The 24906-nt window shown below is 36.6% G+C and overlaps 1 protein-coding gene across 8 annotated transcripts in view; it reads right to left on the bottom strand.

Annotated features, from left to right (window-relative positions):
• DNTT (DNA nucleotidylexotransferase) overlaps positions 1-24906 on the bottom strand; it is a 109416-nt gene that overhangs the window by 75485 nt on the left and 9025 nt on the right. For 2 of the 8 annotated variants that reach the window (XM_062610360.1, XM_062610354.1), the window contains exons 1-3: positions 17300-17565; positions 13785-13959; positions 5377-5502 (exon numbers count right to left, since the gene is read on the bottom strand). In XM_062610360.1, the coding sequence (XP_062466344.1) occupies positions 5377-5502; positions 13785-13959; positions 17300-17502 (504 nt within the window). In that variant the 5' untranslated portion in view covers positions 17503-17565. Of the gene's footprint in view, positions 1-5376; positions 5503-13784; positions 13960-17299; positions 17572-24906 lie in introns of those variants that run through there. The other 6 variants (XM_062610358.1, XM_062610355.1, XM_062610359.1 and 3 more) reach the window with 6 other exon arrangements.

The following is a 24906-nucleotide window of genomic DNA, read 5'->3' as shown; positions in this document are numbered from 1 at the left end:
TCCACAGGCTGGGTCCTAGTTCTCATCACATTGCTGCTTTCAGTGTTTGGCATCCATTCAGAACTGACCGAAGTGATTTTAAAGAGATTTAGAATGAACCTTTCATTCAAATACTCTTTTTCTCACTTTCCTCAGTGTAAATCCTAATTTCATGTGTCAATGGGAAGTGATATAGGGCATGTGAATACCTTTTGAACACGGAGAGAGAAGATAAATACTGTCAGGTTCTTATTTCAAGGAGAATTAAACAATTTGAGCCAATGAGCCAACCTATAGTGTTGACTTAAGTTATTTCCAAACAAATAAAATGACACATTTTTGTTTAATCTGATGTTTGGGGGAGGGGGAGGTTAAATTTTATTTTTGATAGCTGAAGTGAAAGGCCCAATACTCATCAAGGTCCAAAGATTTTATCACATCATTTTAGATCAGCTGGAGAAACAAAGGAGCTGAGAGAATGAGAATAACAGTAATAGCATAATGTGCATGATCTCAAGGTCCTTGTATAAACTGTTACTAGAAATAAATATCTGTTAGATCCAGCTGCTTCTCATATTAACCAATAATAACAGGTTCATTTCTTACAACAGAAAAAGTGGTACTCTGGAGAAGTTTCCATATTTTTCCACATAATGTAAAAGAAAAAAAGACAATTCTGGGGAAAAAAAAAAGAAGATTTACTCTCAAAGCGCAGAAACACAGTTAGTGTGTCAATCACGTAACACTGCCCTGGAATAAAACACACAGGGTAATAAGAAACATAAAATGCTAAATGAATATTACATGTTTTTAAATGGTGAGAGAAAGCAAGCATAGCCTTGAGGTATATGTACAAAGGTTTCTGAAAGGTAAAGGTATGTTTATTTTCTGTCTGTATTTTAAGGGGCACCCTCCCACTTACCTTCCAAATGAGAAGAGGTCATAGACCTCTTCAGACCAAACTACTAGCTCATTTTGAATAGGTATACACATTACATACATTTTAAAAGTTTGTAGAGCATTCAGTGAGTTGTTTTCTACCTGAGTTCCAAAGTTCATTATAAAATCAAAGTTAAGGTTCTCCTGAGGTCTGTTTTAAAATGGAATAATCATAAAAAATGCTTGAGCCACTAGCACAACTGATACATGTTTCTGCAGGCACAAAAGAAGGGAAAATAAAAAAGGGATTTTCCTTTTTTCCCCTCTAACAGAGTGGAAAGGAAACCAAGCATCTTTTCCCATGCTAAACATCCACATTTACATTATGATGAGTAACAGCAGAAGCAGAGTAACATTTAGTAGCATTAGCAATAAGCCTCAGAATCAGACAACCATTCGCCTTTGACTTAATTAGTTTCTTTGTAAGAATTAAATTGTATTTTTCTCACAGAAGAATGTTTTGAATTTTATTGCAGTCTGGTATTAATATTCAAATCCAACAACCCCTCTTGGGCACAGCAGAATGACTGCATTTATTTTGCCACAAGAAAACACAATGCAGCCCCCAAGTGTATATTTTCAGTGAGAGAGGAAGAGGATGGCTAGCTGTTTACAAATAAGCCAGAGAACATAATACTGTGATATTATATTCTATAATAACGTTAATGTTTAAGACAAAAAAATAAGGAAACATGCTAAGGTACAAACTCTGGTGAAATGATCTGCCCTTTTGTTTTGCATCTTTACGCATCTGAACAGCAACAGTTCACCTACAGAGTCAGGGCTATGTGTTCACGTGCACTCACTCAAATCGGTTAAGCTCATGGCAGTGCTTCCCAGACTATGTACTGTGAGGCTACAGTATGCGATGCACGGTGACCCAAAGACTACATAAGGACCCACAAGTCCAAAGCAGTTGCATTTCTTCTACATGAACTGCCACACAATGCCACTGTCTCCTTGAAATGCGATTTCACATACTTAGTCTATTCTTTACACAACAGGCCTTGCTGCTACTTAACAGCTCATAAAAAAGTAATTCAGGGAGGGCTTGCACCATACTGAACATAGTCATGAAACTGTCATCTGCAGAGTCTTTGCCAACCCCTCTGTAGGTTCTTCCACAATATAACACTGGTTTATTGCACCTTTCTGCAAGTTATTTTCTGGCTCTTACAGAAAGGAAACATGGGACAGTGGAGCACAGAAATTGCCCATAGCGTGTTAAACCACCAAATTGTCCTCATGACCTCTCATCGAATATATCTACCGCTTGGTTTTAATAAATGGTCTTTCATGGTAAAATGTATACAGAACAGGACCCAAGATTAAAACTGGTCACTATTTACCAATTTCTCCAGAAATCAAGTCTCTAAAAGTGTCTTTCCCCAGAAATCAGCACATTCAAAGCCTCACTGTACATATATCACTGCACATATATCACTGCCTATTGGTGACTGTTTACCTGCTCTTCTCAAGAGACTAAAAGATGTCAAACATAACTATTACTCTTTTGCAAACATAACTAATGCTCATTTGAAAAAGGAATTTGATACAGGGTATCAGGACAAAGTCTGCTAAAAGGAAGAATCCATGTGTTCATCTGTAAGAATGCATAAGCAAGTAGCAGCTTTGGGTCCCTGTTACAGGCAAGATCAAAAACATTGTCTTTCAGCTAATCAAACACAAAATCTATAAGAAAAAGGAACAACCCTGGGTCACAGAACAAAGTTGTTATAACAAAACACTACCATCAACAAATAATTCAAGGTAGTTTGGACCAAATTTTCAGAACGTAGGACATCAATCCAGGACAAATCTGTCATTTAATGGTTGGCTGCCCACAGCATGCACAAGTGAATTCTACCAATGCTTCAGTGCATTTGCTAAGTGCTCATACTGTAACAACCTGTTGGAACACTTTTATTTGAGAACATGAATTATAGGTTTAATACAAGACTGACAAAACACAGAAATTCAGGTTCCTGTGACATTAGGCAAACTAACTGGCAGGCCTCCAGGGAATGGGCCAGCTCTTGCAGTCCATAAACACCCAAGCCTTCAGTTGTCATTGCAAGCTTTGGTTGTGAGGAAAAGAGTAATGGCCCTAAGGAATTACATTACAACTGTCAAGATGCAGATGCTTTGCAGAAAGATACTGCAACTTTTCCAGTACCACCTCCTGAAATAAAATACCACAACTCGGAACAGCTATGCTCAATATATGAGGATGAAAAACTGCCACTTTTGTCATTATGAAACCTAATTTGTACCCAGACTCAGAAACTTGATATATAGGATAATAGAAGGGAGTCTCAGTGCTTCAGTCATCAAACAGCCCTGCTTCTTATGTGTTCAACTAAATCCATTTATCAAATACAAGTTGACATATCAATTTGATATAATTGTATGAAATCTGATTCATATATCAAATACAAGAGACAAATACTCTGAGATTAAGACTACTGAAATGATAAACCTGGAAGTCATTTAGGACTGCCTCTCTGTGAAACACAGGTACAACAGAAACCACTCAATGAATATGTTCCTGCTACCATAGTTTTAATTTGCACTGAATCTTGGACTAAATTCAGAAATTCAACAGCTAGAAGACAAACTATATATTCAGTGGAGTTGTAGTACGCAGTCTTCGAAAATTTAAAAATACTGTGCGAATTTCCAAATAAAGATATTAAACGTTTCAAAAAAAGAAAAATTAAAAAGGTATTATTTAAAAGGGAGCTACCTTATTCTAGACCTTTTGTGCTCAAAATGTTAATGACAATTAAAAATTAACAACTTTGTGCCTTCAAAGAGTAGCCATTGTATTTTGCCATTATCCATCAAAATTCCTTTTAGTTTTTTACTTTCAGAATGACTGACAAAATGTCATACTACGGAAAATTCAGCATCTCACATTCCACAGTTTTCAGGATGTATAGAATCAAGGCACTTATTTCCCATTTCTCCAAGAAGGACAGTATTTTACAAAATCTTTGGGTCATACTATATTTGATCTGACCTTTCACTATGGCAGGATGTATTTAGTATTTGTAACAAGAGAAAAAAACATGACAACTTTCAAGAAGTTAAATGATAACATTCACAGCCTTGTTTTCTAGCAGGAGATGGTGCAAGGTAGCTAGCCATTTCAAAAGAAGCAGCTTTGGGAATGTTGGAATCATTGGGGATGAAAGTGACTCAGGAGGTCTCTAATCCAACCTCAGGCTCAAAGCAGGGTCAAAACTCAATTCCCATCAGGTAGCTTAAAAAGAGATATTTTTTTTTAATAAGCAAACAGTTTAACCTACTTGAGTACTATAAACAGTATAATATATATTTGGTAAAACTGATGATTATTTCAAAGCATCACTACAAGGCAAAATTCAGGTTGTTTAATTTTTAGCCGTGAATGCCCAGATCAAGACATTTTAGAGCTGCTTTTAGGTTTATCTCTAGTTCTGAACTCCCAGAGGGTTTAATATTTACCTTGTAAATGTTTTTTATTCTCACACTTCTGGTATGTGTTGTTATTCTTTTTATATGGATCCTACAAATACTATTTACTTGAAAGATTTGTGTGTATTTATAGGCACACACACACAAAGTAAAAGCATAAAAATTATAAATAATAAAAAATAATAACACTTTAGGAAGCTGAGGAGGTGTTTCATGTTGTAGTTGAAGTGTATAAATGTAACTATGCTAGATTTATTCAGACTATATATTACATTAAAGTCTCTGTGTCAAATGTTTCCTATTGAATAGTTGTCACTGAGTATCTACAGCTAGCCAAAAGGAGCAATTAAGCATAACAACTCAAGAAGAATTTAGACCAGATGACTTGGGCTCTTCCATATCCACTGAACTGTGTAATGTTACAAGTATTAAATAGGCAATACTATAGTCTCTAAGATTTCTATTTAACTAGAATAATTTGGGGGGGGGGGGGGGGGGTCATGTTAAAGTAATTACATTGATCACACAATCTGTTTTCATAATTAAGCAATTTTGAAAGTCTAAAGTCTACAACCACATTTTGAATAAACAAACATTTCAGCAAATTAGAAGACAGCACCGCAATTGTTAAGTACCTTGGATTGACCTAAACCAAACTTTTGCTTAACATTACTTCCAGATTGTTCAATAAGACTGTGATGGAAGACTAAAAGACATTTTCAGAAGGTTATTCTATCACTTGTTTTAAAAATTCATGTGTTTACAAGCTATTAGTTTATTTCAACACCCACTGTGTTAAGCTTTCAGTAATACTTGATGCAATTAAGCTTGCACTCAATTTTAAGTATGGCATTTTTAAAACTTTTAAAACTTGGTAACATTATGCTGCCTGTTTAACTCTTGAATTTGATGAAGGAGCTATCAAATACATTGGTGCAAGTACTGTATTAATTATTTTACTTAAGTTAGTTTTTATTTAATGGATAGAATAAGTATTACCGTGAACTTCTTGTTGCAGTTATTTAAAGTTGTCTTCCTTTGACACGAATACTGAGATACTTTGCTTGCAATAAATGGTAGTGCTTCTGATTCAGGCATATTCAAAGGAGGAGAATAGCCTTGCTCCTAACAAGGGAAAAAAAAAAAAGAAGGAAATGATGGTGACACACCAAACACCTTCAAAAAATTGCAGAAATACTTTTCACAAGACCAGAATATGTACCTTTAAAAAGAAGGCAAGAGAATAATACTGCTCCTACTATCTTCCTATGAAAAACATTTAATTTCACATTGGCTGCACAGACAATACCATTTTTTCTAGTGATTACTGGGATTTTTCATTTCCTGCAGTAAGTTCTTCCAGGAAGTTTTCAATGGTTTTGTCATTAAAAAAAAAAATAGAAAAAAAAGCCTCTCTAAATGGCAAGTATCTCTACATACTATTGCAGTGAGATTGAAAAACTAGAAAGCTTTGAGAGTGGATAAGCTTGAAAGAACAGAGTTTTCCTGGAAAACACTAGATTATTCAATATAATGGGGGGGGGGAGGGGACAGAAAAGAGAGAGAGGTATGCTCAAATCTCAAATAATTGACTTTTGAGATCTGTAGCCAGATCCAGTAGTGAAGGAAAAATGTTTGCATTACTTCAAAATTCACTTTCCCCCTCCCCTTCCAGATAAAATAAAAGAAAATATTTTTTGTCTGGGTTTAATTCATTAAGCTAAATGTTCTATTTTGCGGTCATTATAAAGCTAAGGAAACATTTACAGACAGCCATAGAAGAGTCACCTCAATGCCTTCACCCAACAGCCGGCATTCACCTTATGATGCGGTTTCTCACTCCGTCCCTTCAGTACGTGGTTGATCCAATTCAGATATAATTTTTAGGTGTTCACTGAGCAAGGAAAAGGATCCAGGTACTAAATCTTACATGCAAGTTTTCCATGCCCAGGCTACCTACATTTGCATTTGCTTTTCGCCTAATTTTGATGCAAGATTGACCAAGCTCCCCAGTAGGGTGGGAAGGGAATTATCTCAAAACGTAAGATACATAGTCATGTCCCCATTGGCACAAGAGCATGAGTCTTCAATATCTTCAACAGCAACTACAAAAAGACAATCTAGCACCAGCCTTGTGCTTTATATGCCCACTCTTTTAATTCCTTTGGTTTCATTAAAAATGCCCAAATCCAAAATACTTTGGACATGCTGAAAACATTCTCAGTGTTTCTGTGTATTGTTTGCTATTTGTCATTTTGTCTGAAGACATTTGGCAGATCTGTCAAAAGCATACTGCATTGCACTATCCAAAAGCCACAGGGAAATGGTTCAACAACAACAAAAATACCACAAAGATACACAAGAGAAATTTTTACCCCCAAAATGGAATGTTGAGCCCTCTCTCTCCTGTATCTAAAGACATGTAGACATAAAACTAGCATCTGTGCTAGACAAACTCATAAATATGTGTGTGTGCCTTCACACACACACAGAGCCTACATATAATTTCATGCTAAATTGCCTTTGTATTTGATGCAGAATAGTTAACAGTATTCACAGACACACACAAAAAGCTTTTGCTTGCACAGCTGAAGGAGCAGTGAATTATATGGTAGGTTTTATAGTATACACTGAAAGGAAGTAAGTTATTTTATGTGTAAGACCACTCTTGGGAATAACCAAAATGGGTTTCAGCCAGGATCAACAGCACAACTCATCCACTTTTGCACACATTCATGAATTATACTTTAAAAGTGATTTTTAAATCATATAAACAACGATTGATTACAGCAAAAGCAGGTCCAGAAAAGGGCAACAAAGCTAGTGAAGGGTCTGGAGAGTAAGTCTCATGACGAAGGGCTGAGGGAGCTGGGGTTGTTTAGTCTGGAGAAGAGAAGGCTCAGGGGGGACCTTACGCTCTCTGCAACTACCTGAAAGAAGGTTGCGGTAAGGTGCACAGGTCAGTCTCTTCTCCTAAGGAACAAGGGGTAGGACAAGAGGTAATGGCCTCAAGCTGTACCAAGGGAGGTTTAGACTGGCTTCACAAAGAGGGTGATTAGGCACTGGAACAGACTCCCCAGGAAAGTAATAGAATCACTGCCCCTGGAAGTGTTCAAAAGCCATGTAGATGAAACCCTCGGTGGTATGGTTTAGTGGTGGTCTTGGCAGTCCTGGGATAATGGTTGGACTTGATGACCTTAAAGGTCTTTTCCAACCTAGTCGATTCTATGATTCTAACACAACACTTGAAATTATAGTGCCAGCTGCAAAGACTCTGAACAAACAGAATGTGACTGAATAGAACATATAATAAGCTATTATCTTAATTAGGACATAGACACACAAAGAACAAAAGTCTTACATGCAGCATTACCTGGCATTGTGTATGAGAGCAAAATTAACACAGAAACTTTGTGTTTAAAAGGGTGACAAACTGGCACATAAATATCCTGTCTCTGCCCTATCAAAGATATTTGAGCATTTCTTAATCAATCATAGTTATGCTTTTAAATAACAGGACTTGATTCTATATAACCAAAGAAGACACTTCAGCTAGAAAGCAATAGCAAAATCATCTAGCAAACAGTAATTACTATAGTCTGATTTTTAGGGAATATTTCAATGCCTGCATGACAATGACATACATGATTTTCTATCATCAGCAGAATCAAAGAACAGGATTGATACTGCTTTTCAGTGGGAAGACCAGATGGGATAAAATCATTTGTACAAATTATGGGACAAGCTTAAAATTTCATCCAGTAGCAATTACACTGTAGAACAAGCAATCCTGGAAACTCACACTACCTCAAAATAATTTGCAATACTAGGAAGAAACAACTATGGATCTGAAAAAAATGTAAGCATTACAATTCCCGGTTTTGGGGGTTTTTGGTTTTTGGTTTTTTGTTTTGTTTTTTTTTTTTTTGTAGATAACTGCAGTACATTAAAATGAAATTACGGTACACTGCAGAGAGGCAACCACTGAAAAGTATCCAAATGTGTAGATTACTTAATTCTAGAGCTAGTCAGAGTTTGTACCCCAAACCCAGGCTGCAGTAACAGTGAATGTCACTGCCACTCTTTCACAGCGACATTTTCGACATGGCATAGCAGGAAAATCGGCCTGTACCACTAGCGTTAGCTTGTACAGCATAAAGGCTTAGTTGCCTTTATGATCTTGTAGGGTACTACTTTACTCTTTGTCAATCTATTATTTTAATACAAAGAAATATAATAACATAGGGAAATAGAGAGAGAATATGGAGCAGCAGTAAATAAAGAGTGCAGACACTAGAGCCTGTGTCAGGCCACATTATTCAACAGCCAGCAGCTTTGTGAAGTCCAGGCAGCACTGATCAAATACCAAAGTCTCCAGATACCCAGTATTTTATGAAGACAAGGCAGCCAGTTTACAAGTTGCATTTTATTTTCTGGGAAAATGACTGTTAGTATGAAGAATTTCTACCATCAGTTAGAGCCTCTCTCACAAGGAAACAGAGCAAGACACTCTGGAAGATGTTACATATCAGTTGCCTGTCACATGATATGACAAAGGATCAAAAGATGCACTACTTCCTTTTCCTAATATGAAGGGAAATCCCTTGTTCAAGGAAATAAATACTTCCCTTTCTAAAAAAGGGACTTCTGGGTTCTGACTAAGGAAAAGGCAGAAGATAAGCAGTGATAACAGAGTTCATAAGGCTGCTGTGCATGCCAACCCACTTGTGGTTCTCTCACTTTCTTTTTATCCCACTGAAAGCTTCCTCTCTGCCTCTTTCTTTTTATTACCCAGGTAACAGCACTACTTTCTAGCATGTGAAGATGACTTTGCATACATATTAATGTCCATGTCCTGCTATTGTCCAAAATGCCCATCTGCTTGTGGTGGGAAAGGTGTCTCTGGACAAAGGCATTCTTTTAACAGAGGTTTGAATTTCCCTTTAAAGCAGATGTTTGGCTACCACACTTTCACAGCCTATTAAATTAAATGATAGCTATTAACTGTAAAAGTCAACTGTTACTGAATGAATCAATAAGAATTCAGACCATCTTTGATCTGGTCACCCAACCTTTTATACTCTATAAATCACTACCATCAGAGCATCTCTCAGATCACTAGCAATGGCAGAAAGATGTACTTTAGTGACAATTGCAATTAGTATGTTAGCTAATGGTCTGTGACTCCGACTTTATTCCCCTTGTTTTGCACGGAGAAGGACATTTCTTTTTAGTACAAATGTCCTGAATGAAGAATGACCTTACAAACAGGCTACTGTAAGATCTGAAATATGAAATCTTACTGCTATTAATAGGAATTGTATCACTAACAGAAATGTAGACAAGACTTCACCCAAAACATTAGCCAACTTTACCTCAAAACCTTCACAATGTAGCCTCAGTTCAAAGTTTGCTAATTCACTTTCATTTCACATTTTACAAGTCTGACATAATGGACCAAATTTGTCTTCAGTGAAGCTCCAATTAAATTACATTATGTATGAGTTCGGTCTAGTACTTAAAAAGAAAATTAACCTTTAATTCAATCCTTCCTCATCTCTCAAGGCATAAAAAAAAGAAAAAAATCATGGTGACATCGCAACAATAAAATTCTTTTTAAATTGGCTCAGCTTCTAAAATCCTCTCTCTTTCTTCCTTGTTTGCTTTACAAAAATGTTTATTACTTTAGAGCCACTACATAATTAAGACTGGTTTTAACTATAAGCTTTAAAGTTAATTGTACAGCTGTCACTGGCTTGCTTATTGCACTCTACATTTATTAGCATGAAATCTTTATGTTTCAATAAAACCAGAAATTCTTACTTGCAGAGCCAGTCTCAAAGCATAATAATGATCTCCTGACAGTGCTGTTACCTTTTTCAGAAGTTTCTGCTCCAGCAGTATTCGAGAAGGACTTTTAGATATAAAAGAAAACTAAAGCAGTGGCCTTCTCATTGATTTTTTCTTTTCTTTTCTTTTTTTCTTCAAAGTAAGTTTCAGCATTGTTGGGAGACATTTTGGAGACAGACAAAGGCATTTCTTGCTTTGGGGAAAAAAAAGGTAAATCTCTTAAAAGATATTCTCTGAGCTATCTGAACCTATAGATCTTCACGTACTGCTGAAAATAATGTAAATAAAGGGCAATTTGGTTTACTTTTAATCATGATGTGAAAATTCACAAAAGTCACAGGATTTTGCTCACGTTTTAGATTTATTTCTTTTTTAGAGAACTTCTTTGCATTCTGAGTAGCCATATTTTTATGACCTTTTTGCCTGCGAGATTACATAATGCAGTAGTTACAAGATTTTTAGTTTTTTGGTTTGCATGGATTTCTTTGATCTATTCTCCCTCCAGCAGATTCGCTGAAAATATTATAAATATACTAGAAAAATATTTCATTGGAAAGATTGCGAATATAAACACATATTCTGTCAAGTCTGAGAGCGACAGCTCCATCTGGTGTATTCACTACTTCCCCCCCGCCAAGTGTCATTAAACAGCAATTCTTACATGTAAAATCCTGAAAAATAATTTCTGGCAATGAAAGCTGACTGAAAAAAATAAATCAGGAGCAACAGTTTTTCTTGGGGAAGGGTAGTGGTTATGAATTATCCTTAGTAATCTAAGCACCAATATGAAGAAGCAGAAAACAGCACAATATTGCTGTTAAATATTAAGGCATCCTAGGGCTCACAGGAAAGTACATGCTGCAGATCCTGCCATGGTCCCACTGTTTATGGGTTTCACAGTTATTGGTTTGCAGTGGGGTTACGGTTCACATGGAAACCTTCAGAAATTAGCAGGAATCCCTCACTTCACAAAGCTTTAGATTAGACCTTTAATTCGCCTGATGTATGAATTAATTTCCTCACCAGCACACATTAAATCAATCACTGTGAGGCTCAAGTGTGCAGAACAAGAGAACAGGTTCATCCTGCTGCACTGCAGCATTATTTCATGGCCTAGCAACACATACTATCACTGAGCTGTGCACAACACACCCAGTCATCCCTACCACACCCTCATCATTAACAGTCTCTAGTGGGGGTACTGAATACCACCATTTCACACTACCACTTTCCAGTTTGAAAAATTAGCACATACTTCTATCAGATATAGATCAGAGGAAAACATGTCAACATCCATTGTTTCAAGGTCAAACACCATTTACCAAATAGCCTGCCATTCACAGTATCATCTGAATTACAGCTCCCATCGAGAGATAATACAATATAATAAAACCTCTTTTTCTTAGCACAGTTTTACTTGATGGTGCCAAGTTTGTAAATCCATATACACAGACTGTAGCAGCCTTCATTTCACAGGTCCTTCAACAGCCCAGTAGATGATCATTTCTAAACAAAAAAAGGTTTTAATATTTTTGTATGGTTTTGAAGAGGCAAAGCATTCCATCAAGAGCCTGTTAAAACACACTGCTCTCAGGGGAGCATTTACCATGATGCTGAAAAATATGTGGAAACGCCACAGGTACTACAACAACAGCAAGTGCTGCATTGATAGATATTACGGATATTTCCCCTTTAATAGCACCCACGGTGTTTTTTGTTTTTTTTTTTCAGAAAAGGTGACAGTGTAGTAACTTTGCATTACCAAACACTGATATAGAAGGTATGAAAAGTCGTTTTCATCTATTAAGCTCATGTGAATTACTCATATAAATTTCAGGAAAAAAAAGTTTTTAAAGTCAGGAATGCTGTCACAACATAAGTATATATGTTTTTAGGTTAATAAATAAATAAATAATCACACAGTCATTTATTTTGAATGCCACTGTATTCTGAATTTTGTAGTTGTATTTTGAATTTTTTATTTTTATTTTGAATTTGGTACTGTCACTGTATTTTGAATGTCACTGAAGGAGCTGGCAAATGAAGTTGCTAAGCCACTGTCCATCATATATGAAAAATCATGGTACTCAGGTGAAGCTCCCGATGACTGGACAAAAAGGAAATATAACCCCCATTTTCAGGAAGGGGAAAATGGATGACCCAGGGAATTACAGACCAGTCAGTCTCACCTCTGTGCCTGGCAAAATCTTGGAGCAGATTCTCCTGGAAGGCATGCTAAGGCACATGAAAATCAACAAGGTGCTTGGTGACAGCCAGCATGGCTTCACTAAGGGGAAATCCTGCCTGACCAATTTGGTGGCCTTCTATGATGGGGCTGTGGAACTGATGGACAGGGGTAGAGCAGTTGATGTCATCTACCTGGATTTGTGTAAAGTGTTCAACACTGTCCCACACGACATCCTTGTCTCTGAATTGGAGCGACATCAATTTGATGGATGGACCACTGGGTGGATAAAGAACTGGCTGGATGGCCGCACACAAAGAGTTGTGGTCAATGGCTCAATGTCTGGCTGGAGACCAGTAACGAGTGGTGTCCCTCAGGGATCAGTGCTGGGACCGGACTTGTTCAACATCTTTGTCGCTGACATGGACAGTGGGATTGAGTGCGCCCTCAGCAAGTTTGCTGATGACACCAAGCTGTGTGGTTTGGTTGATACCCTGGAGGGAAGGAATGGCATCCAGAGGGACCTTGACACACTTGTAAGTTGGGCTGATGCCAACCTCATGAAGTTTAACCATGCCCAGTGCAAGGTCCTACACCTGGGTCGGAGCAATCCCATGCACAGCTACAGGTTGGGCAGAGAAGAGATTCAGAGCAGCCCTGTGGAGAAGGACTTGGGGGTGTCGGTTGATGAGAAAATGAACATGAGCCGGCTTCAGTGTGCACTTGCAGCCCAGAAAGCCAACCGTATCATGGGCTGCATCAAAAGGAGCATGACCAGGAGGTCGAAGGAGGTTATCCTGCCCCTCTATTCTGCTCTTGTGATACCTCACCTGGAGTATTGTGTGCAGTTCTGGTGTCCTCAACATAAAAAGGACATGGAACTGTTGGAAAAAGTCCAGAGAAGGGCCATGAGGATGATCAGGGGACTGGAGTACCTCCCATATGAAGAAAGGCTGAAAAAGTTGGGGCTGTTCAGGCTGGAGAATAGAAGGCTGCATGGAGACCTCATAGCAGCCTTCCAGTATCTGAAGGGAGCCTACAAGGATGCTGGGGAGGGACTCTTCATTAGAGACTGTAGTGATAGAACAAGGGGTAACGGGTTAAAACTTAAACAAGGGAAGTTCAGGTTAGATATAAGGAAGAAGTTCTTTACTGCGAGGGTGGTGAGGCACTGGAATGGGTTGCCCAAAGAAGTGGTAAATATTCCATCTCTGGGCAGTGCTTAAACCAGGTTGGATTGAGTTTTGAGTGAGATGCTTTATTGCAAAGTGTCCCTGCCCATGGCAGGGGGTTGGAACTAGATGATCTTAAGGTCCTTTCCAACTCTAACTATTCTATGATTCTATGATTCACACTGAAGGACCTCTCTTACCATGAGACGATATTTCACTTCTGAATCAACTGGTCTTCCCGCTTCCATGCAGGCTGTAAACCAGGAGATATCCAGTAGTTCAAACCTGGAGCTATCGTCCACACCCTGTCCTCTCAGCCAGTCCATCACCTCTGGGTAGGAGTTGTTCTCGGCCACAATATGAGTGACAGAGTCACTGTCAAAAAGTACACAAAAAGAAACTTTCTTTTTTTTCCTGAACACATGTGCAGAGCTGCTATTTCCCTATTTACTTACCATGCACTTCCTGAAAACTGTAGTATATATTCTACATTAGGATGTGGGAAGCAGTTTCTGTTTCATATCACAATATATCTATTACAGTCACTGAATCTAGTTTGAGGAAAGACTTTAGTCTGACGGCTCCTGTAAATGCAGCTTTTTTTTTTTTTCAGCATCATCTTCCTTCCCTAAGGTACTATCACACTTTTTTTTTGCAACTCTGAAAATATTTGGCTTGTAGGAGCAGTACCATAATGAAAAGGCTGCTTTATGACACCCAAGAGACCCTTCCAAATATTTCTGATCAATGAATGAAAGCTTTACAGCATTAAAAAGTCTGCTAACAATAATTCTTTAAGCTTTACAGCTAGTAATATCTTTCTGTAAACCTAACTTTCCTGCACTTACATTACAGTCTTTACATATGGCATTGTCAAATATTCATGACTTAAATCTTATGAATTATGCACTCCATCTAAAGACCACTTCCTTGCTACTAAGAGGCCAGCCTCTTACAAAACTACTATCCTAGTTTAGTGAATGTGAAATTTACAGATCGAGTTATTGTGCATCAGATTATATGGTGTACATTGCTTAAAATATAGTAACACAAATGTTATTACACTAAATTTGTGTTGGTGTCCTAGAATAACATTAGACAGAATCCCATGATACTTCATGATTAAAAAGATACAGGTCTTCACCTTTCACAGGAAGGTAAAAGACAGGGACAATTTTTTTCAAGAAAAAATTACACACATACTAAGGATGATCTGTAAATTTCTACCTGACCTGATGGTGCTTCTCAGCAAATTTAGAAAACTAATAACTTGATAGAAATTTGGAGTGATTCCTAGGGTTCCCCCTCCACAAACACACCAGGGAGGTGCTGTCACCCACAAAGATAATAAATAAAGGAGCAAATTCTTCATTTCTATGAAACCTCTAGGACCTCAGTATCTCAAAAATATATGCCAAAAATAACTGGTATCAGTAAATAGATTCCTAAACTTCTTGGGGTAAAGGCACAGACAGACGGCGTCATTATTTTATTTAGGTTTTATAAAAATAAGTCTAGAACTGGAATAAAAGTTATCCTGATGGCAGCCACCTCCATTTGTGAGCTTCCATAACCTTCTGGTAGCCCATCTGGTGACAGCCTTGTGTGTATGCAGTAAACAGACCCAACAGATTGCTTTGCAGCCCTTCTGTAACACCTGAAGATACTAAGCCACTAACCTGTCCAAGCAGAGAGAACAGCACTGGTAGAGACAGCTGTGTAGCTGTTAAAGGCAGACCACACAACCTTTCAAAGCAAACTGCATTCCAGGAGACCAACAAAACCCTGTGACCCCGATTCCTAACAATAACCACTGATTTCATTAAATTGCCAAATCGCAATGACAAATACTGGAGTCATCACAGAAGAAACTGTTATCACATAATTTTCTAATGCATTAAATCTACTATATTTTGGAAACATAAGAAATGTATTGAATATATTATATTTCAGAAAGATGAAAAACATCATGTTATAGCACAATTTTTTTCCTCTGTGGGCTACAACTTGTAAAGGACAACCCATTGCAAAAAAAAACCACACACAAAATTCAACAAAAAAAAACAAAAAAAAAAGACCAAAAAAGAAACAAGAATAAAAGTGCTACTAATATTATTATTTAACCCTGCTTGATTCTACTGTCACTAAACCATCACATCTTTAGTTGAGTAAAAAAAAAAAAAAAAAAAATCAGTTAGGGACATAGAACTTCTGTTTCCTGTGGTTTATTTCACTTTATATAAAATATTCATATGTAATATATTTATACCAAGCTGCAGCTCTGGGAACTTTGCCATTGCTATGCTCACAGCAGCAGTTTTGTTGCTGCTGTGCACCAGTTTCCTCTGCTACCTGTACAGCTGTGCTTTTTTTCTTGGCACAGAATATAACAGATTTAGCATTTCCTCTAGTATTTAAAAAAAAACAAACAAACCAAAAAGCAACAGTTAAATAGTTTTATCCAGTAGCATCTAAGCTGAAATGAAACACAGCTCCTGCCTTGCATACAACTTACAGAAAAGTCTGAAATACTGGCAGTAAAAACCTGCGTGTCAAAGCAGCTCAGATAAAGCCTCTACTCAGTCCTCAACGGATTGTTAATGTAGGTTTCAGAACAGCCCAGTTAATTTTTTTTCCCTGAGACTTCAATTAGTTTTGTATCAGACACTAATTGCCTACTTCTGTTCAATACCTGCTTGAATCTTGCTTTACAAATTATTTCATCCTCCCTTCTTCCTCAGGCTTTCAAAGTTGATGGGATTGAAAAATCTGTGGAAATGAGCTTTTATAAGGAGGACCCAGTTGTATACTATCTGCATACAGATACAGAGAAACGATCAATACTAGGTTTTCTTCCAGCTTTTCAGACAACATACCTAATGATGTATCTTTCCAAAAACTGCAAAACTATATAACTAGCACTCATGACAAGCACTATTTGGAAGAAGGCTTCCTTCAAAATGAGTTGGGTTATTGAAACATCACAGGATGAATCTACAGCTGGAGTATAATTTCACCCTGAAATGCCACATCTGTGGTATTTTATTCTTACTTTTTTTTTTTCTCCAGTGCTCTGTCCAGATTGTACCAAATGCAAGCCAGTAACTTTGATACATCAGAGTATTACTCACAGGAAGATTAAATATTAGAATATCAGAGATGTTCTAGAGAAATGCCCTGACACACGCACACATATTTTCCCTTCCTATATGTTTAACCTTTTTCATTTCAGGAATTGGCCTTTAAATTCAGATTAATCTTCATCTGACTTCAAGGGGAAAATAGCCTATTTAAATCAGCTGAAGACATGACTCATTGATTCCATTGAGACTATACAGATACACAGAAACGTATCCCATGAAAAATATTTGCAAGTTCACACCTTGCATTTTTTATTTTCCATGTGAGAAGCTGCACACTGAAAAGGCAGACACGTTAAAATTGACAGACTTAAGACAAATTAAAACCACAGATTTTAGAGATGAAAAATAAGAAATGTTGCTGTTTATATTCCACCTACTCTGCCCAGAAGACATACTTTAGGAGCACCTACTGAAATCCTGAAGCATCTTTATAGTCAGAAGAGTAACATATACCCACCAATACACAGGCAAAAGCTTCAACCACAGTCACTTGTATGACTGCATTTATCAAATTAGAATGTTTCAAGCAGCATTACTAGATGTTATTTTTACACATATAAATATTTTCCTACCTTAGTTCACTTTCTACTCTGAAGCCTTTTCTTCTTGCCAGCTCCATCAAAAATGTCCTTCTGGTCCTGCCCATCTTCCTCTGAATAATAAAAATGACAAACTCACTGAACTTTATTTCATAACTGCAAGTAAGATTTGGGGTATGTATCCCTTTCTGTCTCTTCCTCTGGGAGAATACAGCTGGAGCTCTGATCTTATCCATGATGCAAGGTAGAAGTGTTTTCACTTGGGTAAGAGGGAGATAACATGCTTTCTGGCAGACAGCAGCTGTATTTAATGTCGCCACCCATTGAAGTAATTTTCTTCTGTTTCCCCTCTGAAATCAAAACCAGGTGCTACACAAGCAGAAACATCATTTGCTTTTTACCAGCTGGGAATTCATGTACAGAAGTACTCCAGACAGGTGCAAATATGCATTTGTTCTTCAAAAGAGCCATTACCTGTAAAGACTTTATCCAAATAATATTGGTCATGGCAAATTTATCTGAAAATATCATCCAGGTCTTCAGCTGGTTTAATGGCCCAGTTCCATCAATTTCTGCTTTCAAATCTTTTCTAAATCTCACTTTTCTAAATTGCAGGGCACAATAATTTTCAGTTTATTAAAAAAAAAAATTAATTCCTCTTATTGTTAGTTAAGAACTATGTCTTAGAATACAACTAAATAACAGTATAAAAATACATTGTATTTGTACTCGTATATATACCTGTACGCTAGCTACTTCCATGTAATTAATTTGATTAAAAAACAGATTTAAGAGAGCAAACAAAAATAAGTTATTGAAATTGACTTTACAATAAAAGAAACACTTTGCTGTTTTGATAGTAAGGCAACAAAAGAAGAAGAGAAAGCATTAGAGATGTGTTTAAATATAACTTCGGTGTGCATTGCCAGCACTGCTTTCTACTATTTGCCCTGGTATGTACTGGTATCTGTGGCAGGTACAGTAGGGAAAAGGTAACTACCCTCCTGCTTTTAAGCACACAGTTATCTCCAAACAGCTACAGAAGAGATTATGCAAACTGTGTACTTTCCTTTCCTAGAGAATGGGGTATTGGTCATCAGAGTACTATGCTAAAGTTTGTTGCAGACATTGTGCTGGATCCAGTGAGGTGTCACTCTCTATTTCCATCAGCGCAAACTGAGTGCAAACAAACAGGTGTACAGCACAAGCATCTATTTCATCACAAATCTACTTCAGTGGTAAATATCCCCATTTCTATGTCAAGTTGGATTTTTATTTTTAGCATAGCAAAGAATTTGGATTTTACCGGTTCTTCAGAATGCGTCAGAAATGTTGTATCTTGCAATTCTCATTGCTCATGTTCAAGAGAGGAAGCAAGGTGGAAAAATCCTGCCTAAGATAGATCAACTATCAACTTTATTTTCAGCCATTTTATCACAGATGGATATACAACCTGAGTTACAGAAAAACGAGTCAAAACCTGGGTTCTGCAATTATGGTCGTGAGTATAAAATTAGATTATAAAAGTATTACTGACATTTTCCCAGCCCTATAACTCTTGCTGCTTCAACTGTACTACACAGATATAAAGAAACAGTTTTATGAGAATAGAAACTAGCCATCAAAAATTAATATAGAGCTTTCAGCTCTGAGGTCTTCCTGAGGCCATGAAGAAAATATATACATAGTTCAGTACATATACTAGACTACATTCATTTCCTCCCTTGCTTAAGGATAACCCAGAAGCCAAAATATCTGCTCTTCTTTCTGATTCATAACATTAAATTGTCAAAATGTATCATTTCAAGGATATTTTAAAATTATATGAGATATTTTCGTAGGAACAGGAAATTGGACAAGCAGACTTTAAGAGGCTGAAGGAAAAGAATAGCAAGGAAGAAAAAATAAAAATAATAGTGATGGATCTGGCATTAAGGCTGAGCAACCTATTTTGATTGCTCCATGTCTGGTTTTCATACTACTAATCAACCACAACTAATTGAACACTGGCCATCTCCCTCTTTACAGCTTTCCTAGGCTTGGTAAAACACTTAATCTCAAGCCTTACAAGAAATAGTGTATTTGAGAACAGATTCTTTACATATGTTAAACAAAGTCTTATTTTATGTTATAATTAATTCAGTGCTCTCAAATATGTAAATATAATTTCCCCCAGTGTAACATCAAGATGCTCAGTGTCAGTAAAATCCTTCTGGCATGAAAAACATAAGTTATTATTCCTTTGTGTTACTGTAATAACTCCCGAGCCAGATTTTTGAGGGGTTTTAGGTGCCAAAAAGCTGTAAATAGAGGCCTAGTGGGATTTTCAAAATGCCTAAGCAGCCTAGGCACCCAGCTCCTCTGGAAAACAGTTTTTGTCTTTGAACCTTATGCAAAGGATTTTCTCTAAGAAACACAGTACAGAGCCATATAAAGGTCTCTGCCAATGATGCAATTTTATTAAACATACTTTCTAGAATTAACAGGATTTACATATCCCTGATGAGTGAATAACCTACACTCCAACATTGCTTTATAATATTTGATAGTAACATAAAGACTAGAATATGCATCAGGGAGAGAGCACATACAGTGAACATCTCTTATTTATGACAAAAGAAAAGTACCTTGTTATCTGTGTCATGACATCAGCTACGATTAGTGCCCTAAAACCATAGAAACTTGTAGAAGTTTTTTCCATCTCCCAGAGTTCAGAGTAGTTCACATCCCTGGGGGAAATCTAGAACAAATTTCCAGGTACTGATGTTTCTGCTGTAGATCAGTTTTGTGCACTTTCAAGGACATGGATTAAAAACAACATGTGCACAAATGTTGATGGGCATTGCAGTAAACTTTCATCACCTGTGCTGTTGGTGCCAACAACAGCATCCCAAGCAGTTCTCAAGCAGTGTCTAATACAGACCTCAGGCTGAAGCCCAGAGTACTGATCTGGCTTCAAAGGGGGTTTGGCTGGGAGGAAAAGTGCAGGAACACACAAGTTCTGGAAAGCCCAATTCAGCACCTCTGAATTTCAGTATTCACACATACTTTCACTGCACCTTCTTGATTATTGTTAGACAGTATTTTAGTGGCCTGCTCTCATCTGAACTGCATTGTAAATATTTTATAAAATGTTACTTGCCATTTTATATAGTTTCCCTGTCAAGAGCGGTGCAAGGTGCTTTTAATACACAGCTCAATATGCTAACCTTCAGAGAAAGCATCTCTTAAGTACCATCAGTAAAAAACAGAGGAATTATTGTTCGGATACCTTTTCTGATTTCACACAGGCATAACAGCATTACATGCATGTTTCAAAAGGACTAATTTTTCATAGGTTTTTCATTTTAAAGTCTTTGGTAATTCAGCCTTTTCCAATGAATGATTTCATGGAAATTTTAAAATCATTTGGATAGTTGTTTTTGTCCAGCTATTACCATAACTCGGCTTTTGTTTAAATTCCAGCCTTCTTGGTTGCTATGCATTCCCTTTGCTATTGATACTTGTTCTACTAATCTGTCAAATAATGACAGGTGTTTTTCCTGGTTTTAGTAAAAGTTTTGTGGAATCCAATTATATTTTTAAATGAAGTTATTACATAGAACTTTTCTGTATTTGTACCATTTACAAACTTGAAGGACGTACATATACCAAAATATAAAATATTTAAGATTTTTTTTTTGTGAGGTTTAATCTCTTACAAACAAATACAGGCTTTGTTTTCATCTATTTATTTACTTGTTTTACTTCAACCTTCTGCTTCACTTGTCACAGGAAACTGTGACATATGGACTCATGAAGGCCTCAAGTTTCTGTCCTTAATTCCACATTATGTAGGATGTTTTCATTATTGTTTGGTAAGTAATCAACAAGCTTAATATGTTACAATCCTGTTGAACAAAATGGATCAGTACCTAGAATTTCTGGACACTGCTACCTGCACCAGCAAACCTTGTTTGAACATATGTTGCATGAATCTGTTTCTTTAGTCTCTGTATATTAGATATATTTATTATATATACTAACATACAAATTCTCACAAAATGAGCATGGTAAAAAATCTGGCTAGCCTACAAAATAAAGAAACAACATTATGCTGTTACACTTTATTTGAGTGTTTTGGATAAATGTACTATTATTAAAGACAAGGAAATGGTGAAAAGTACATTCTGTAAGTATTTATACTTTTAAAAATCCATCCTCCCTCGTCTTCTTTGGTGTTTGTATTCTACAAGAACATTTTCAGGGGGCATCTTCAAAGTATACATGCTTGAGTTATTCACATCAAAGATGATAAACTCTATAAAATACCCAGATGACCAAGAATTCTGAAAAACTGATGAATTGACAGTATGCTTTCAACATCCTTGCTTGGTTGTATCCTGGTGCTTGGCACATAAGATAAAGCAGGCTTAGAGAAGACATGAAATATTGTAGCTGCAGTCATCAAATGTACAATCTTTCTGAGGTACGTGGTCAGAATAATGGCTTACTTTTTCTTCTTTTTCCCCCCAAATTGAAGATGCAAAGTTGAAAAAGAAGAATGTATTTAGCAACATATCTCAAACACTGCCCATGTAGAAATCATACCAAGAGCTGACAGCTTCTTTAATTGACTGCATACACAGCTATTACAGAAAGGGTTTGTTCTTCTAAGCCCCCTCTGAGTAAACTAGGGAAAAGAGATATCACAGTGCTGAATAATTAAATAGAGCAATCAAGTTTCCTTTTACAGCATGGGGAAAAGTAAATGTGACAAATGCTGGCAGGAGCTACCTCCTACCCACACCAGTGGGCCTATATTCCCTGGAAACTATTATTTTTACTTTTTCTTCAGTCTCTCTGTTCAGTAACAAAGCTTACAATTTCTCTCTTTGTTTACTCTATTAATGGTAGCTGCTGCTCCTTGTGATTGTTACAGGAGTATTCTTTGATTTTTTTTTTGTGCTGGTGCATCAATGGTTTTCTTTATGCTGTAGTCTCATGAGAGCCTCATGAACCTCAAAAGCAACAAGTGGAGACATATCTGCATAATATCTTCAATATACATTGTCAGGCAGGCTCTTTGACAGTTATGCATCTCTTTCCAACACAGTTTACAAAGGTAAAAGTCTCTGGATATTGAGTACCATTTATTTAGACTCACGTTCATCTCATTGCCAGTATTAAGGACCTTTCAATTAACAAATACCAAATAACCCTTCAGAGATGACGTACTACACAAATTGTGTTTCATAGCCTATATTTAGGCAGCAGAAAAGATTCTTTCTCTCAGTGATGACTAAATAATGTTTCCATGGACATTTCAGAAACTTCTTACATAAAAAGGTAATAGTAGAAATGAATACACTATTATATAAAAATTTTTGTCCTGCCACTTTCATTCTCTCATGAAAAACCCTTTATATCACCAATATAACAACTAAGTTGTTCATGTATGTTCTTTTAATTAGTTGTTACATGAGTTATTAATGGTAGAATTGATGCCTCTTGCAGTAACACTGCAAATGCAGTTCTAGACCTATTTAGATTACAGAATATGCAAACAGCAGTATCTGTAAGATTTATGCCCTCTACACTTCCACACAGAGGGTAAAGCATGATGCATTTAATGAAGACAGATGTACATAAGCTGAAATAATGAAAAATGGGAAGAGACTACTGCCATGTTTCACATAAAGCTTTCAATTATATACTCAATTTTCAGCAGTACAGGAAAGTTTCTTTGGCTTGCAGTTCCCACATTATCAAGGTCAGGAGAGAATCATACCAGATAATATAGGAGAGAAGTAAATAAAAGTACCATAGATAATGTTGCTGCAGAGGGAAGAAAAACTTATGAATAATATTAAGCAGTATGTTCCCTTGTCCTCTCAAAAGTTTAAGCAAATCACACCAAGATAAGAAAGTTTATTTCACTTTCTGACTACTGAGCAAAAGCAACAGGTAATGGCTAACAGTATGGTGAGTCCTGACAGAGCTTTTTCTGCAAACTTCACCGAAATAAGCTGTATAAAAAAGTCAGAGCCAGCCTCAGAGAAGCTGAAAGAATTGCTGATGAGGATTGCACATATCTTCGTGCTGTCTCAAGAGCGAAAATAAAACAGATGTTCATATGAGTGACATGTTGTGAATTTTGCAGGCGAAGGAAAAATCAATTAGAAGCCTTTTTTATTCTAGAAATCTTAGCTGAAGAAAGCTAAAAAACAGAGTGGGATGGAGTAGAATTATCACCTTTTTGATTTATTGAGGTTCTGAGTTCCACTAATGCAGAACTAATTACAGCAGAAGTAGCCTAGCCGGGCAATTAATTCATAACAGGAAAGAGTTTGCTTTATCCAGATGGATTTTTTTAATCCAAAGCCACTCTTGACACAGTTTCCACAAAAGCATTCTTTGTGTGTCTTACTAACTTCACCTATGATTTGGCAGCTGCCTAGAATATCACAAAATACTTAAACATTTTTTATTTTGAAGTGTGGATTTGATGACTCTAACCTTCACTATAATGAAAGCTAATTTTTTTCAACTGCATGAAAATTTACTTCTCAAAGCCATTGGCAATTGCTTTTTAAGGCTTTCTCAAAGTTTGCTTCATCTGTTTTATCTTGCAGAAAGCTCAACATTACTAAGTCAATTCAAAGTGCAATAGCCCCCACAAGCCCTGTCCCAGCGTAGCATTCCATACTTACTTACTTGTGAATGTATGTTGATCATTGTTTATAAGAAAATCACACTGTCCCTAGATACTTTTGAGAAGACAGCTCTCAGAGACACCTCTCTGTCTCCTTAAATCACATATGTAAATCTCATGCCATTATTTTATGATGCACTCCTGCTTATTAGGAAATTCAATCACAAGCTTTGACACACTTTTATACTATTTAAAGAGACAATATAATCCCACCTAGTTGAAATACTTGTATTATGAGCTTTACTCCTCTTTCCCATGTTTATTGCTGCAGAGAAGATTAAGTTTTAAGAAATTAAAGCTAATTTTATGCTACATGAATAGTCAGACTCAATGTACTATCACATAACTATGGATTGAGCTGATAATTCAATAGTTAAATGAGTCAGAAGATTACATGGTCCTGGACAACTTTCTTTCAGAAAGCTTCAATGTCTTTCTTCCACTAAGGGATCTTCTATCTTTCTGATTTTCTATTCCTATGCCAGCCTAATTATTATCATATATTATGAAGCATGACTGCAGGAAGGTTATAAAGCAGGTGAATATATTTTGAATGCTGTTTTGTTAAACAATACTCAAAATTTTACTAAAAATGCACACTGTTTATAATAGTTAAGTCACTTTGCACTACGTGATGTTACTAAGGAGACAATTCAATATCATAGTTTTCTTTTGTTGTTGGCATATCATTTCAATGTTTACAATGCACTAGAATTCAAAATATCATGAATACAAGCATGATACATAGACAAATTTAGCCTCTATTTTGTTTATCTCTATTGAAATATGTGGAATTACAAAAATGTAGAATCATGACAAGTTAGAGGAAAGAAAGGCCTAAATCCTGGGGCTGTGCTAATGGTTATGGAGAGCAGGTACCAGTAGATGCCAAAGTTATCATATAGCCAAAAATAATTATTTTGACAAAATTACTACATACGTGTTT

This window comes from Pezoporus occidentalis, unplaced genomic scaffold (genome assembly GCF_034315485.1).
Source record: "Pezoporus occidentalis ecotype Australia unplaced genomic scaffold, CSIRO_AGI_Poc_V1 ctg147, whole genome shotgun sequence".
Classification (NCBI taxonomy): domain Eukaryota; kingdom Metazoa; phylum Chordata; class Aves; order Psittaciformes; family Psittacidae; genus Pezoporus; species Pezoporus occidentalis.
The sequence above is the reverse complement of the archived record's forward strand: the minus strand, read 5'-3'. Positions and strand labels throughout refer to the sequence as shown.